Source organism: Hippocampus bargibanti, linkage group LG10 (genome assembly GCF_051943395.1).
Source record: "Hippocampus bargibanti isolate YZ-2025 linkage group LG10, ASM5194339v1, whole genome shotgun sequence".
NCBI classification, from domain to species: domain Eukaryota; kingdom Metazoa; phylum Chordata; class Actinopteri; order Syngnathiformes; family Syngnathidae; genus Hippocampus; species Hippocampus bargibanti.
Genome location: NC_142743.1, coordinates 9,282,142 through 9,298,228, shown reverse-complemented (window position 1 = coordinate 9,298,228; position 16,087 = coordinate 9,282,142). Strand labels below are relative to the sequence as shown.

At 40.7% G+C, this 16,087-nt stretch overlaps 2 protein-coding genes across 4 annotated transcripts; both read left to right on the top strand.

Annotated features, from left to right (window-relative positions):
* The first annotated feature begins 677 nt into the window (after window positions 1-677).
* On the top strand, window positions 678-4,755 carry gpank1 (G patch domain and ankyrin repeats 1). 2 transcript variants are annotated; one of them, XM_089007124.1, is made up of 5 exons: window positions 678-1,711; window positions 2,302-2,443; window positions 2,517-2,586; window positions 3,974-4,114; window positions 4,249-4,755. In XM_089007124.1, exons 1-5 carry the CDS (start codon window positions 1,277-1,279, stop codon window positions 4,688-4,690), a joined length of 1,230 nt encoding a protein of 409 aa, XP_088863250.1. In that variant the 5' UTR covers window positions 678-1,276; the 3' UTR covers window positions 4,691-4,755. The 2 variants fall into 2 exon arrangements, with proteins under 2 accessions (XP_088863250.1, XP_088863251.1); XM_089007125.1 differs by lacking the exon at window positions 3,974-4,114 and having other exon boundaries at window positions 699-1,711.
* Window positions 4,756-6,052: 1,297 nt separating this feature from the next.
* On the top strand, window positions 6,053-14,948 carry LOC148892325 (PRELI domain-containing protein 1, mitochondrial-like). 2 transcript variants are annotated; one of them, XM_089006688.1, is made up of 6 exons: window positions 6,053-6,237; window positions 7,498-7,695; window positions 7,771-7,996; window positions 10,050-10,160; window positions 10,350-10,428; window positions 14,104-14,948. In XM_089006688.1, exons 2-6 carry the CDS (start codon window positions 7,604-7,606, stop codon window positions 14,223-14,225), a joined length of 630 nt encoding a protein of 209 aa, XP_088862814.1. In that variant the 5' UTR covers window positions 6,053-6,237; window positions 7,498-7,603; the 3' UTR covers window positions 14,226-14,948. The 2 variants fall into 2 exon arrangements, with proteins under 2 accessions (XP_088862814.1, XP_088862815.1); XM_089006689.1 differs by lacking the exon at window positions 6,053-6,237 and adding an exon at window positions 8,940-9,052 and having other exon boundaries at window positions 7,538-7,695.
* The last annotated feature ends 1,139 nt before the right edge of the window (window positions 14,949-16,087 follow it).

The following is a 16,087-nucleotide window of genomic DNA, read 5'->3' as shown; positions in this document are numbered from 1 at the left end:
ATCAGTAGGTGAGACAAAAGAGAGACAAAGACTGAGACTGAGGAGTCCAGTCTTAAAGAGTACTACATGCACATTCAAATTTGGCTCAAACAAAGAAATCAACATCCCTCTCCTTCACTGGTCTGTGATGTCGTCCTCCTCTTTGTTGGGGTGGAGCGGGGATAGCTCAAGTTGTAGTTAAATATTTGTTTTCAATTGCAATTTAGAAATATCATGCTCCAATGAATGTTTATTTCAATCAGTTTAGTATACTTTGGCAATCTAGTGAAATCGGGACCATCCGTTTTTGAATTTGCATCCCTGATACTGAACAAGTTGTTATTGTCAAAAAGTGTTATTTTGAGAGTTCCGATACATAATGGTATTAAGTACATGTATTCAATGTTGACGATGACGCAAACGTAAATATTTGTACTCAGCCTGAATAACAAAGTGATATACTTCATCCTTAACACCAACTAAAAATGCCAAGCACTTGAGTGGTTTTAGTGAGTGTAACAGTGTACAAAATCTAAAACAAATGGACAGTGTTTATATGATGTATGGTGAGTGCGACAAACTTCCTTGTTAGATTGAGATTTAAAAAATAAAAGGTCTTGTATTTTTTTTTATTAATGTGTATGTTGTTTGTTTTTCGTATAATTTGGCGTGAATGTTGCTCACATATGTGGGGGGCATGAATAATAGGGCAATTGGGTATTTCTACGTCCATTCATATCTTTTTTCGTTCATATGTTTTAATTCTGACAAAATAGCAATGTGTTTTTCGAATGTGTGTTATTATTATCGACTTCTGTCACGCTATTTTGAGCACTTTTCGCTTTTCCTCGGTAGGGGGCAGCACTCGATATTGACCAAAAACAAAACTACATTTAGATATTGGATAACCAACGAGGGGGAAAACATGCTAACGCTCGTCAGAAAGCTACGCGTTGCTGCTATCTTCACTTATTTTCTCACTAATCTGCTGTTGACTAGTGTGAATATCGTAATTTTGGCAGTAAATTGATGTTTAAAAAACTGAGTTGGAACCGTCTGATACTAAGCGTTAAGGTAGATGTCGTTCATTTGCCTTAGCAACCAATTTCTTCGAACGACAGTACAACTACAGTACAAGGAAAATATTAGTTACATTCAGTGTCATCCAACTACTGAAAATTGTTGGCTAATGCTGTCTTATCTCGTCGGGCGTAACGTTCGTGTCAATCATAATAACATGCGAAACAAATTATCACGGGGCGTATGTAAAAGCAGATAGTTTAGTCATTCAGCCACAATGGCCGCATTGGGTTTTACGCTTGCTAGAAAACAGGACATTTTCAGAATCGATGCGTTTGAGTCGTTATCACCTTCTCAAACAAGCAGCCCTTCTGGTGGACAAGATGCCAGACAATTCTATGAAAACATCCTCAAAGATGATCAAGTGACTTTGAAAAGACAATGTGAACAGAATGGTCGAAATAAACACAAGAACAGATGTTCCAGCAAAAGAGACCGTCGAAGGAGGACTGAAACTGAAGCGGACGCTGTGGTGGTGGAAAGAGCGGCCGAAGGAGGAGAAGGTATCCAAATGAGAGCGACGTCAGGCGGACTTGTCAACACTGAAATGTCCTCAGAGCTTCGGGGTCTCAAGCTGCTACGCTTTGCCCAAAACGGAGACCTCCCTGGGCTGAAAGACTTGCTGTCAAAGGGGGTGGATATCAACTTTCAGGTAAGTTTCGTTCTCATTTTTGACAGTGAATAATAATAATAATACTAATAATCATAAATTTCATTTATAAGCGCCTTTCAAAACTCTCAAGGTCACTTTACAGTCACAGGATACGTTATTCTGTGGGCGAGCAGCATCAACCACACGCGTCCGCCAGCGTTCAATCAACCCGTAATTACTCAAATAGATAGAAAGCTAGCTCGCTAATAGCCAATCAAGAGCTAGCCAGCTTGATAGCTACCTGATAGCTAGCTATCTAATAGATAGGTGAAGTAATAGTAGTAGTAGGTGAATAGGTGAAGTAACAATACAAACATTTCACCAATAACCAACCAGGTGTACACTGATAAGATTTTGAGCAATTTTGTTTTTTAATTCAATAAACATTTTAAACAATGTGTGGCGACCCCTGGCAGGGAAAAGCCGAACGGATAAGAAGAAGACTGTTCCGTATTATTTCAGTACATGGAAAATGTGGCAGTCAAAACATCACTCAATATTTTGTGATAACATAAACGCCACACTGTTGTTCCTTGTTCCTACTTTAGTCACAAAGATCCCAGCTTTAAGGCTCTTCGTTGTTTTTCCAGGACACCTTTTTTTGGACAGGTGTGATGTGCGCAAGCTGGTCGGGACAAAGAGCTGCCGTGAGGCTTCTGCTGGAGCAAGGCGCCGCTTGGGTGGGCGTTGTCGACACTCAGGGCAGGGATGCCAAAGATTTGGCATTGGAGGGTATGTAAACATCCGCCTCGTGTTGCTTACCAGTCAGATTTGTCACGTGACCTATCACTCGGTTCCTCCTCAGCGGGCCACAGCGATGTGTTGGAGGAGCTGGAGAACTACGGCAGGAATTCAGAGAGACAAACTGATAAGAGGTTAGTGAACTTGTCAATCAATGATATTTGTGTACAGACGGTCCACAACTTACGAACGAGATATGTTCCAAGCGGTCGTTCGTAAGGTGAATTCGTTCATAAGTTGCTTCAGTGCTATATGTATGGAATTGCCACCGGACAAGTTGTGTCCATAATTTGTCAAATCACTTCAAATGACTTCTACTGAGCGTATTTTACAAAGATTCCACCGCATATAGCTATATTTTACGTTTTAAGACTCGCGCTGAATATTCCGGAAGTCTTGTTTTTGAGTTGGTGACGAGTCCTCACCCTACGTCACTGAAGGAACGCCCCTCAGCGAGAAAGGACATACCTTGCATCACCTCAATGCATTTTGCAAGATAAGATTAAGATTAGGATTCGTGCTGAATATTCAGGAAGTCTTGTTTTTGACTAGGTGACGAGTCCTGATGTCACGTCACGGAAGGAACGCCCCTGACCGAGAAAGCGACACACAATGCATTTTGCGGTACTTTGTTTGGTCTGATTAGAAGGAAAACACATAAATAACACGATGGAGAATCGTTGTGTGTTGCACCAAGACTACGATTTGATAATAGCTGACACAAATTCCCAGCAGACAAATCAGCCCATTTCCAACGGAGCTTGGGCACCCTCTTGTGCATTTTATGGGACAAATAAATGATGTCGGTTAAAAACTGATGTCGGTTGTCCTTCAAGGGACAACCGACACCATTTTTTTGTTTCTTATCTGACATCAGAAAAACATTTTATAGCATCTAAAATACCCAAAACATGCAGGCTGATAGTTTTAGTCAAATGAAAAACACCAATAAAAATGACTTAAAATGTCCCAAAACTACTTCAAAATGACCTCAGAAAGTTTCAGACGGTCCCGCCCCCTTGTTCGTGACGTCACGCCAGGATATCGTGCCTTGCTCGAGAATCAAAACAATGGCTTCAGATTCGGAGAAAATGCTTTCTTATTACTCATCCAGTTATGAATATGATTCAAATAGTTCTGAAGAGGAAAGCATAAATGTTTGCAATCGATTAAAGAAGTCCTTCCGTGTCATTTTGAGGCGTCTGGACTCCAATGTAGCGACCCGGAAAATGCACAAGATGGTGCCCAAGCTCCGTTGGAAATGGGCTGATTTGTCTGCTGGGAATGTGTGTCAGCTCGTATCAAATAGTAGTCTTGGTGCAACACACAACAATTGACATGTCCTCCTATCCATCATTATATGTGAGAAGAAGATGGATGAGCTAGCGGCGCCAATGCAACATCAAATGGAGTACCGTGAAACCGGTTTTCTGCTCCTCACGGAAACACGGCTGTTGGCGATCATTCCGGACACACCACTTGCTGAGTTGCAGGGCTTCAAGCTCATATGTGTGTGGACAGGAATGCAGGTAGCGGGAAGAAGAAAGGAGGGGGAATTGCTGTGTTTGTAAATGACAAATGGTGCAATCCTGGCCACATCACCACCAAAGAGAAACTTTGCTCTCGGGACATTGAACAATTTTTGGACACACCCGCAAAAATGTTCGTATGTACCATTGTTTGTAACTCGAATGTTCGTAAATAGGGGAGTGTCTGTATATTCAAGTGAACCGTCCATAAATGAAAATGACTGTAGAGTGGAGGTGATTGAAACATTGCCATTTGTGTTTCCGCAGCTCAGTCCAGCCTCAGTGGTGCGAGCTGTGCGGGGTTCACCACACAAGCAGCCTATCATCACACCGATCCTCCACACTGCATCAGTTCAATATGAAACGATCCCCGCCGACCCCCTACTACTGCCTCCCACCCTCTGCCAACGGTTTCAAAATGATGCTCAGCTGCGGATGGCGGCCCGGCAGAGGTCTGGGTCCGGAGGGCCGGGGTCCTAAACGACCTGTGACTACAATCCTGAAGAGGGACCAGAAAGGCCTCGGCTACGGGGCGAGGGTGAGACCCAGAGTGACTCACTTCAAAGCGGGGGATCGGAAGGCGGTGAAAGCGGCGCATACGGAGAAAGAGGGACAAGCACACAAGGGAAAGACCAAAGAGGAAAATCGGAGGAAAGAACAACAAGAAAAAGACTGGGAAAGGGACTTCCGTGCCTCTTTTTATTTGTGACGCCAACAATGCTTGTGATGAGAATGTGCGTGACAGAGAAATTAAAATTGGACTTGCTAATTTAATTTTGGTTATAGAGTACCCTAATTTCAATAACAGGTTTGCACAGCTATGCTCCATAGTTTGGTGGCAAACAGTTCAGGGAGCCGTGAAGTCTGCTGAGCTCGGTTTCGATACACCTGCAATCATCCTTGTGGGAATGAAGCGATTGAGGTAATGGATCTATGATCGTGTTGAATGTTGCTCAAAAGGCATGCTAGCTGAGATAGCAGCAAGGTTAACTTGTCGATAATAGCTTTTTGGTGAGCGGGACGGGGGTCACGGGTGTTCGTTTAGTGAAACACTGACTATTATGACGAATGCATATGTTGCGCTCTCCACTAGCAAACGTATGCGCACAACAATTTCCTGTCCAACGATCTAAATCGGTCCGACACGAAACACTAACCGAAGCAGGCGTTCCTTGTTTAAATAAACATTTTCGATATATATCATTTGTAAACCAATAGAACTACGCAAATGTAACCAAAATATGAAATAAGATACTTTACAACCTGTCACACATACCTGTCAATTTATACGTTTACCCTGTATTTTATCCGTTTTTTTAATTTGAAATAATATCGTCATATTTTTTTCCTCGCCGCGTACGGTCGATTGATAAAAGCATAACGTGCGCATGCGCAGTAAACTTTTTTTTTTTTCGTTTTTTTTAATCGTTTCAAATAACGTACGACGTACTACAACTTTCATACGGGAATGGTAATCATTGATAACGGCATCTATTAGCCAATGTTGACAGGAATGCGTAAAGTCGTTGAAAAATAGTAGAACGTCATTTGTTAGCTTGATTGTAACATTTTGGTTGTTTTTATGTGCAGTATCGTTTGCTACTTGAAACAATACATGTATGACAAATGATTAACCAACACACGACAGTAATAATAACTTTTTTTGTTCACTTTTTGGATTTGGTTAGGGAAAACTTGCAGGTCAAGTTGATTCGTCGCGAAGACTGTAAAGTTCGTACTTTACAGGGTCCAAAATTATTTGTCCCGAGTAAACAGCGGCCTGGACGCGAAAGGAAGTACATGTACTGTAAAAGATTAAACGTAATAAGTTCTGACAAAGCTCCTCTTCCGAGGTGGGACGTTCTACGGAAGATATGCAATTATTTAAAATTTCATAAGAAAATTTCAGCAAAGGAGTATGAAAAACATTTAAATAAATGCAGTACTGTACCGAGGTATATAGATACAGCATACAATATATAACATTAAAAATGTAAAAATAATATATTAATCGTTGTAGTATTGGTAGTATCGTAGCATTGGTCACCTTTATTGTTGCATTTCCGGCGCCATGTTTACAGTTCCTCACTTGGCCGCAGAAACAAGCTGGCGTCAACTTTCCATATGGTGTAAACAGATAATCAACGATGTCTTTAGTGTAAAATGGCTTTTCATAGCCTCGTATCCGTACCGTTGAACAAGAAGACACGCAGTCCAGGCATATTTCAGACGGCATTTGTTTTGTCGACATAACAGGTAAACCGTTTATGTTCCTTCACTGTCGCCGGCGTCTACCGTTGTTATATCTGCTCGCTAACTTCCATTGTTGTTTACTTTTCTCTCGTTCCAAATGGCAATAACATGTGTGGCAACTAAACCACGACGATTCACGTGTGATCTTCCACTGTTTCTGCGGATTATTGTGCTCGTCGGTCCGTGTCGTTTAGGTTCCGCAACATTAGCATGCTAGTAGATTATCCTTTAGCCCATCTAGTAGGAAATTACGCGACACAACGTTCCTCTTTACATATTTTGTCTTCACGTGCATGTACCAAACAACGTCATTTCCTAGGCGTTACTTGAACGCGTTGTCAATGTCATGTTCTACAATCCTCGCCTTCTTCTTTTCCTTTCGGCTTTTCCCCTTAGGGGTCGCCACAGCGAATCAATGTCCTCCATCTATCCCGGTTTTGTGCATGTCATGTTCTACAATCAATATTTGAATGAACTGTCGTGTCATTCAACGCGGTTCAGGAATGAATATATTGCATTTGTTGTATAAGTCTGTGTAAGCTCTCAGTCGTACAGGAGTGGTCCATCGATGAAAAGGTTTCTTCAGCCATCACTACTACTTCTTTGAAGGTGTCGGACATTTCGCTTCTTATCCAAGAAACTTCGTCAGCAAACAAAAGTCCTACTGGTAGTTTAGGCCATATATATATATATTCCTACTGTCCAGACATGGCGGTGCCGGACTCTGCTATGATAGGTCCCTGCTCTCAGGTTGGTGGGAGCAGAGGACTACTCCCTGCAGCTGCTCCACTGATAGTTACTATCGTTCTGACTAACGACTGGCCTGTTTGCCCCATTATGACCGGTATCACCTTATCAGTATTACTAATCCTATGTTGCCTAAGCAGGCTATTGTATGAACGATCCAAATTGAACCTCACCCCACCAAACCGGTTTAATGAAGGATTTAGTTGTTTTATGAAAATCGCTTCTTTTACACCCCTTTCAAACCATCTATGTTCTTTCGCTAAGATTTTAACCTCATTGTCGTCAAAGCGAAACGTCCGACCCCTTCAATGAAGTACAGATGACGGCTGAAGAAACCTTTTCATCGATTTGTTGTTTAGCTTTATTCTCTAGTGTACATTTTCTATCCTCCACTTGGTTGCAAATCACTCGATCAAATAGCAAAAAGGTTGGGTATACAGCAATCAATTAACAAAGAAATTGTCTATCACATCTCCCCATCTCAACTTACTCGCCATTGTCATTTCACCTGGACAGGACTGTACCAACTTTTGGATGGAGTCAGCATCCCGTTTGTCCTTTTGTGCCGTCACAACAAGTGACTTCCCATTGACGCATCAGTGGGACCACAGACAGATAAATAATGGTCAAGTACTTTACAACCAAATGTGACATCAACAGCGCCTGGGATCATGTCGTGTCAGCGTTTTGGCAGCGCTATCCCAACCCGTTCAGGTAACCCTAGACACCATCGTATCAAGTCACATTTGAACGTTTTTAAGCGCTTGAAGATTCATGGTCGTTGTCCAGCACTCATGTTCTCACGGAAGACGTCGTGTACCGCGAGGTGACCGCAGACCAAAGGCTCCTCTCCAGACGTCTGCTCACCAAGACCAACCGTCTGCCTCGATGGGCCGAGCGTTTCTTCCCCGCCGGCATGTCGCGCTCCGTATACATTGTGGAGGACTCCATCGTGGATCCGATCAGCCGCAGTATGACAACCTACACTTGGAACCTCAACCATATAACTCTCATGGTCAGAAGGCTTTTCTTGCTTTGTGTACATGATCTGTGATCCTCGGGTAGAAGAACTCCATCAAATGTGTCCCAGCCAATGAAAAAAAACAAAACACAATAACCAAATCAAATGAAGAAAATAAAAACGAGTGCTTTTAAAAAACACTCTGCCATACCAATGAAGGAAGGTCAGTGGTCAGTTGACTTCATTACATAATACTTAATATGACCTTGTTTTAATATTTCGCTTAACAAAATACTTTATATACAGTCCCTTACAAAACTAAACTGGAACAGCAAACTTAAATTATTTTATTCATTTCGGTTTCCCGTCAAAAGATAAATACGAGACAAATGTTCAGAATTCTGGCTTTTTGTTCTATGGTATTTACATCAAGATGTTTTTTTTTTTCCTTTTCAGTTGAGACGACATTATTAAATTAATTTAAAGTGACTAGGATTTAACTCATTCACTGCCAGAAATGAGCAAAAAAAATGTGTCCACTCCAGTGCCAGGGGTTTTTGTTATTGTCACTCGAATTCCAGGACGCACAGAATATTGAGTTTTAGGACTATATAAAGATTCAATGCAGCGCAAGAAACATCAGACTCTTCATCAGAAAAAAAAGTTAGTTCCTAAGTTATGTGGGTCTGGAGTAATCTGAGCTTGAAATGGGGGCAGCTGTACAAAATACAATGCATACACATTGTTCCGATTCGTTTGGCAATTGACATACTCGGCAGGAAATCAGAAGCCTGCATCGAATAACTTCGGTCTTCCGGGTGCATTTGCATTTTCCAAAGTAGACGCACAGAGAACACAAGAAAAATGGATAAGTGGTTAGGAATCTAGCCAAAACCTCAGCTGGGAAAGAGAGACTCAAAAGAAGCTAACAACATTTATGGCGCTCCAAAACGTACATTGAGTGCATCGTGGAAAGAGTAGTTTATGTGGCTTGCAGCAGACGACGCAACGCAAATATTGCACTGTGCAACCTGCCGGAAAGTGTATGGACAAACGACAACTGAAGCAAAATCACCAGCAAGGGACAAATTAAGCAAGGGAGCATTTGTGGTAGGTACATCAATTACTTAATTTTAAAGTGTTGTTCTGTCATATATTTTGATTACCAATCCTTAATACTTCTTTTTTTTTTGCGAGTAGTCGTCTTATTGTGTTTCAAGTTGGGAAAAATCAGGCAGGCAACTTTATGGCCGGGCAGGCAACTTTTCAGAGTTGTCTGCCCTGGTGTACGTGAACTTTTTGTCATGAGTTTCAGACACTGGCATACATATTGATTTATATAGCGCTTTAACAACAACTGAAGCTGTAACAAAGCTGCCGCCTCGTGCGAGGGCAAAAAAAACATTGCCAGAGGTCTGACCAAAGCTTTAAACGCACCCCCTCCCCCTGCAAGAAAAAAAAACAAAACCCGAACAAATTCGGGAACGGCGCTCCACATCATGCTTTTCAATTCCCGAAAAAAAATTGGGAATGGCAGCGAATGAGTTAATATTCATCAAGATTACGACCATTTAACTTGTATCTTCATTTGACATGCTTTTTTTTCCCCAGGCCTTTACTGCAGCCCCTTTCAGTTCAGGACTTTTTTTTAAGTAAATTTTGAATTTCAACAGTCCTATTTAGTTCTCAAGTCAATACACACTTATACAGTCAATACACACTTATACACATTTTTATTTCCTCTTCCGTTCATCACTTTACTGCCGTGAATGGTGAATTTCTCCACTGTGAGATTACTAAAGGTTATTTAATGTAATCTAATTGAATATAATCAAGTCGAATCTAAATTTGACCTGAAAACCTCGTTTTGCGGGGGAGATTTCCAAAAGGTGGCCTCTAGGTAGCTGTAATTGCTTTTAGGACACGTGTCTTGAGCCCCTGTGAATGGAAATTGTTTGTCTGTCAAGAAATCACAATAATAATAATAATAATAATACAATAGATTTATATGCACCTTTCAAGACCTTACAAACAGGAAAATGGGATCCTGTTGTTTCTTTTGAAAAGTGTTCTGTTCGACTTGTCTTCTTCTGTTTTCCCTCGCCAGTCCGTGGAGGAGCGATGTGTTTTCCGAGACGCAGCTGAACCGAACGTCACCCATCTGAAACGAGAGGCCTGGATCTCCTCCAGCATTTACGGCTTCTCCAGACCCATCCAGGTGCCTCCCTGTACTTTTTTCAACCGTAATTGACAGCCAGGTCATAAACGGATCGTGTTATTCGGTTTGTTCATACAAAATTTGTGCAGAGAAATTCCAATGTTCTCCACGGGGGTCCTACAAATTCTTCAGACGTTCAAAACAGGAAGTGGTATCTATCTTCCATGTAAATCTGTTTCCTGTTTTCAGGAGTTTGGAGTGGCCCGCTTCAAAAGCAACCAAGTGAGAGCCATGAAAGGACTGGAATACGCGTTGTTGAACCTTCAAGGTTGGTCCGCGCAACCGAATTTCACTTTATAATGAATTTGATTGATAATGAATTATAATGAAAAAAAATGGCAGGATGATTATAAACTAACAACATGAGAATGGCGATGACAGCCCGAAGTGTTGGCATTCCCCATTTAGCTTTTTTTGTCTTTACCCTTGATTGTATTCTTATTTCTTCTTTCCTCTCTTCACTTCTTTTTATTGATCGAGCTATCCAGCTATCTATCTAACTGGCTAGCTAGTTGACTATCTATCTAGCTATCTAGTTGGCAATCTGGCTAGCTACCTAGCTGGCTATCTATTTGCTATCTATTAGTTATCTGGCTGGGTGGCTAGCTAGCTAACTAGCTGGCCAGCTATTAGATTAATAGCCAGCTAGCTATCTAGCTAGCTAGCTGTTAGCTATTTATTAACTATCTAGCTCGTTTTCTATCGATTTGAGTTACGCATGTGGCTGCCGCTGCTCACACAAAGGAAAACATCCTGTGACTGTAAAGTGACCTTGAGAGTTTTGAAAGGCGCTTATAAATGAAATGCATTATTATGATGAAATAGTAAAGTCAAGTTTAAAAAAAAAACATTTTTAATGTTTTATGCGGATTAACTGGTGTAACCTGTCGTGATTGGTTAGTACCTGAGTAAACTGTGATGTCATTTACAGTCGACCTCAATCCACAAAATGGCCGTCCCGTGAGATTGGATAAAAACAAGTGGATTTTGCTGCTTAACTCATTCACGAATTTATTCAGGTTTAGTTTTTTTCTAGTTTGGGTGCCGATAAAGCGCTGGCCATGGCCTCTGGCAATGTTTTACCCTTCCACAAGGGAGCAGCTTTCCCCTTGTTTCCATGTTAGCGTTTTGTTCCAGCTTCAGCTATTATTAAAGCGCTTTATAAACCAAAATGTATGCATTGAATTGTATTTTGGACAGCCGCCCTCATTTCAAGCTCATATAATTCCACACCCATATAACCTAGAAATGAACTCTGTTTTTCTGATGAAAGAAGAGCATCTATGGTTTCTGACGCTGCATTGAATGTTTATGTAGTCCTAAAACTCAACATTCTGGGGGTCCTGGAATTTAAGTGACAATGACAAAAACCCTGGCACTGGAATGGACAAATTTTTTGCACAACGTCTGGCAGTGAATGAGTTAAGTCACGTTCGTGTTCATGTTATCCCGTCGCTTATGCTAATTAGTGAAATCATTCCGTAGCTTATGCTAACAATTGAGAGCATCACTTTCACCCATAAAAAACAAACTGCATGTTGTGTGCGGCGCTGACGCGTCATCGCTGTTGTGTGATTGTGTCCCACCGCCGCCTCTGTCGACGCCACCTTCAGGCGGAGCGGGCTGGTGAGTTACGCGGGTGGCCACACCAGGTCACGACATGAGCTACACCCGGCCGGCGTCATCAATGACAAAATCCCAGCGAGTCCAAAAGCGTTGTTTAAACCTAACATGAATGTTATCATCTCGCAACGGATGTCCTTCAACGGTGCGGGTGTAGCTGCTGTCGTAGCCTGCGGGACGTCGACTGGGTTGACGTGTAGCATGACAGTTGGTGAGTACAAGTAGGTAGTTTCACAAAGTAGTGCAATTTGTATTAGGCACTGTGGAAAACAATTCAAATAAAATTGCGGGGAAAAATGAGCCAATAAATATCCCTGTAAAATTTCATTGCCGGCTCATAAGTAACCCCAAATTGGGTGATGATTAAAAAAAAAACAACAACAACCATGTATAGCCAGTATTACGTCTGTGTAGGCTCTCAGTCGTGCAGGAGTGGACCATCCATGAAAAGGTTTCTTCAGCCGTCATCTGTACAAATTTGAAGGTGTCTCCTCATCCGAAAAGCTTCGTCAGCGAACTAGGCCAGAGTCACCAGTTTAGCAAAAAAAAAAAAAAAACGACCATGTATTAAGTAAGGCATAATTAGCCGGCAATGTATAGTCAGGTGTTTTGAGCTAAAAATAAAACCAACCATGTTTAGAGTAAGGTGTTTTAGTAGAAAAAAAATCATCATTGACACTAAGGCGTTTTTAGCCAAAACAAAATGACCTTTTATAGTCAGGCGTTTTTTGCACACAAAAAAGATCATGTTTATAGTAAGTTGTTTTTTGCGCACAAAAAAACGACCATTTATAGTAAGGCGTTTTTCGCAGAGAAAAAAAACAAAGATTTTTCATAGGAAGGTGTTTTTGGCCCAAAACAGTTCAACAGTAGCCAAAATGGAACTGTATAGTGCCACTTAGCAGTTTTTTTTGACAACTATACTAGTGCAGCGTGTTCTACCGGAAACAAATTCCTTGTGTGTTCTACATACTTGGCAATAAAGATGATTCTGATTCTGATTCTGAAAAAAGACCTTATAGCCAGGTGTTTTGAGCTGGAAAAAAAGGTCATGTATAGTAAGGTGTTTTTACCCCCCTCCCCCAAAAAAACGACCATGTATATAGTATGGTGTTTTTAGTAGAAAAAAAAACCCCACCATGTATACTAAGGCGTTTTTAGCCCAAAAAATGACCTTGTATAGTCAGGCGTTTTTGTCGTCAAAGAGGACATAAGGATAGCTGGTTTGGGAGAAGGCGATGCAGAAAACCGGGTTAGATGGAGGACACTGATTCGCTGTGGCGAAAAGTCGAAAGGAAAAGAAATATAGTCAGGTGATTTTGGCTGAAAAAAAAAAAAAAAACACCATGTATTTAGTAAGTTGTTTTTGCACAAAAAAACTAGCATGTATAGTAAGGCATTTTTAGCCCCTCAAAAATAACTTTTTTTCATAGAAAGGCATTTTTAGCTGAAAAAAACCAACCATGTATAGTAAGGTGATATTAGCCAAAAAATGACCTTCTATAGCAGGGGTGTCAAAGTCATTTTTTTGCCGCGGGCCACATTGTAGTTATGGTTTCCTCTCGAGGGCCGTTATGAATTTGGGGAACCCATTAGAATGTTTAAATCCCTTCAAATATTACATATAGAGCACACAGCAAATTAATGGATAACTCGTTTTCAAATCTGAAGTCAAGAATAATGACTTTTATTGTGGTTGACATCCAAAAATATGACATTTTGGCTCTGATTTTAGCAATCATCATGGAATTTAACAAGTTTGATTTGCTTTCGCGGGCCGAAAAAAAATGATGTGGCGGGCCGGATTTGGCCCGCGGGCCTTGACTTTGACACCTGTGTTCTATAGTAAGGCGTTTTTAGCCGGGTAAAAAAACATTTTTTTTAAATAGGAATGTGTTTTTGCCCGGAAAAAAACACAATTTTTTAGCCCCCACCCCCAAATATCATCTATAATAAGGTGTTTTTGACCCAAAAACAGTCATACAATCCAATACAATACATATTGATTTATATGGCATCGTGTATATGAGCGTTTTTGGCCGAAAAAATACCAGGTGTTTTTCAACAATAAAAACAATAAAACATGGATAGTCCTGCATTTTTCGCCCAAAAAAACCATGTGTTGATCAGGACTGTTTTTTTTTTTAAACAAACTGATGGGGAATCATCCAAAATGAGTACCCGACATCCAACATGGAGGCTAATTTTAGGTCAAATCGCACCCAAGTAAAAATGCACCATGTCTGAAACCGCCATCCAATTCATTCCCAGTGTTTAATTTTTGTTTGTATTATTCTTTTTTTCATTTGCATGTACGCAGGAGACACGCCGCAACGGATGCTCCGGGGATCGCCAAAGGAAACCTCCGACGTGGCTAAAGGGGCCCCCCAGAGTGTGGCCTCTCCCGGTTCGACCAGGCAGAAGCCTCAGCATTACGTCTGACCGATTGAAGGATCACCAAAGTTCTCCTTTTCATGCATCATCCACTTTGAACGTTTCTGGGAGCTTTGGACCATTTGACCACTGACTGTCATTACAGCACAAGTACCATAAGCTACTATTTGCTCTTTATTTTTTTTTTTATAGTGAATGATCCAATTCTTTGTTCGTGCTTTGTGACCTTGTTCGCCCCCTTTTGAACGTCTTAAAAAAACACGTTTGACTTTTTGGCGAGTCGAATCACAAGCCTCCGGCGGCGCTAATCAACCTGCATGCAAAGTCATTTGCTCATGATTGACTTGAAAAACACTTTTGTCGGGCGGGTGTTGAATCCTTTTGACACGGCGTGAGAAAAAGTGACCAAAAAATGATGTTGGACTGTTTTGGTGCGTGATGACCTGCTGAAGCGATGACGACGGCACATATCAAAGACTGCAAAGGGGAAATTGTTGCTGGTTATGAGTGCTTTTGACCGTTTATAATGGTTGTGTAGATTATTAAGGATATCGACAACGGTGTCCATCTAATGGTCCTTTTGTTTGATGAAAGTGGGTCATTTTTTATAGGCTTCTTGTGGGGGGGTGAACTGCTTTAAAGATGCTATGATTTCATTGTTGCTAAATATTTTCAAAAGGTGTGTTTTTCACAAGAGTTCATGTCACACTTTTGTGAAGTTTTTTTTTTATGCTTGTTTGGGGTTGAAATTGAATAAAACGTGCATACATATGACTGTGTGTGTTTTCCTTACACGAGTCTTAATTTATGTAAATCCAGTGTCTGAAATTTATGACAAAAAGTTAGCGGACACCCGGCAGACAACTCTGAAAATAAAAGTTGCCTGCCCCATTTTTCACAACTTGAAACACAATAAGACGACTAATCGCAAAAAAAAAAAAAAACTGTTGCAAAGTATAAAGGATTTTTTTAAATGAAGGAAGTACTTACCACAAATGCTCCCTTGCTTAGTTTATAGTAAATATCCCTTGCTGAAGACTTTGCTCCAGTTGTCGTTTGTCGTCATGGTGCATAATGCGTTGCGTTGTCTACTCAAAGCTACGTGGACTCCTTTCAAAACACTGAAGTACACTTTACAGTCATGGTATAGGCCAAAGCACGAAACAGGCGTCTGATTGGCTGCCGTGCCAAATTGCCAAACGAACGTGATTGTTATTTACAGTACGCCTTAGTTGATTAGAAATACTTTTTTTGGAGCGTAATTTTTATTTATTTATAGGAAGGTGTTTTAGGCTGAAAAAAAATGACCATGTATAGTAAGGCGTTTTTAGCCCAAAAAAACCCACTATGTATAGTAGGGTTTTTCGGTCAAAAAAGCGGACATGTATAGTAAGGCGTTTTTGGACGAAAAAAAAAACACAATAATAGTAAGGTGTTCTTGGACGAAAAAAAACACAATGTATAGTAAGGTGTTTTTAGCAAAAAAAAAAAAAAAAAAAAAAACGAGTTGATAGGAAGGCGTTTTAGGCTGTAAAAATGACCATGTATAATAAGGCGTTTTTGGACGAAAAAATGACCATGTATAGTAAGGCGTTTTTAGCCCGAAAAAAAACCCCACCATGTATAGTAAGGCATTTTTCGGCCAAAAAAAACAACCATGTATGGTAAGGCGTTTTTCGGCCAAATAAATCGACCATGTATAGTAAGGCGTTTTTAGCCCCAAAAAAAACCACCATGTATAGTATGGGGGTTTCGGTCAAAAAAGCGGACATGTATAGTAAGGCGTTTTTGGACGAAAAAAAAAACAATGTATAGTAAGGTGTTTTTAGCAACAACAAAAAAAATGAGTTGATAGAAAGGCGTTTTAGGCAGAAAAAAAATGACCATGAAAAAAAAATGTATATATAGTA

Coding starts and splice junctions, on each gene's coding strand:
- gpank1 (XM_089007124.1), top strand. CDS start 1,277: ATGGCCGCATTGGGTTTTACGCTTGCTAGAAAACAGGACATTTTCAGA. Junction 1,712..2,301: donor GGGTGGATATCAACTTTCAG/GTAAGTTTCGTT, acceptor TTGTTTTTCCAG/GACACCTTTTTTTGGACAGG. Junction 4,115..4,248: donor TTGGACACACCCGCAAAAAT/GTTCGTATGTAC, acceptor GTGTTTCCGCAG/CTCAGTCCAGCCTCAGTGGT.
- LOC148892325 (XM_089006688.1), top strand. CDS start 7,604: ATGGTCAAGTACTTTACAACCAAATGTGACATCAACAGCGCCTGGGAT. Junction 7,997..10,049: donor TCAACCATATAACTCTCATG/GTCAGAAGGCTT, acceptor TTCCCTCGCCAG/TCCGTGGAGGAGCGATGTGT. Junction 10,161..10,349: donor GCTTCTCCAGACCCATCCAG/GTGCCTCCCTGT, acceptor TCCTGTTTTCAG/GAGTTTGGAGTGGCCCGCTT.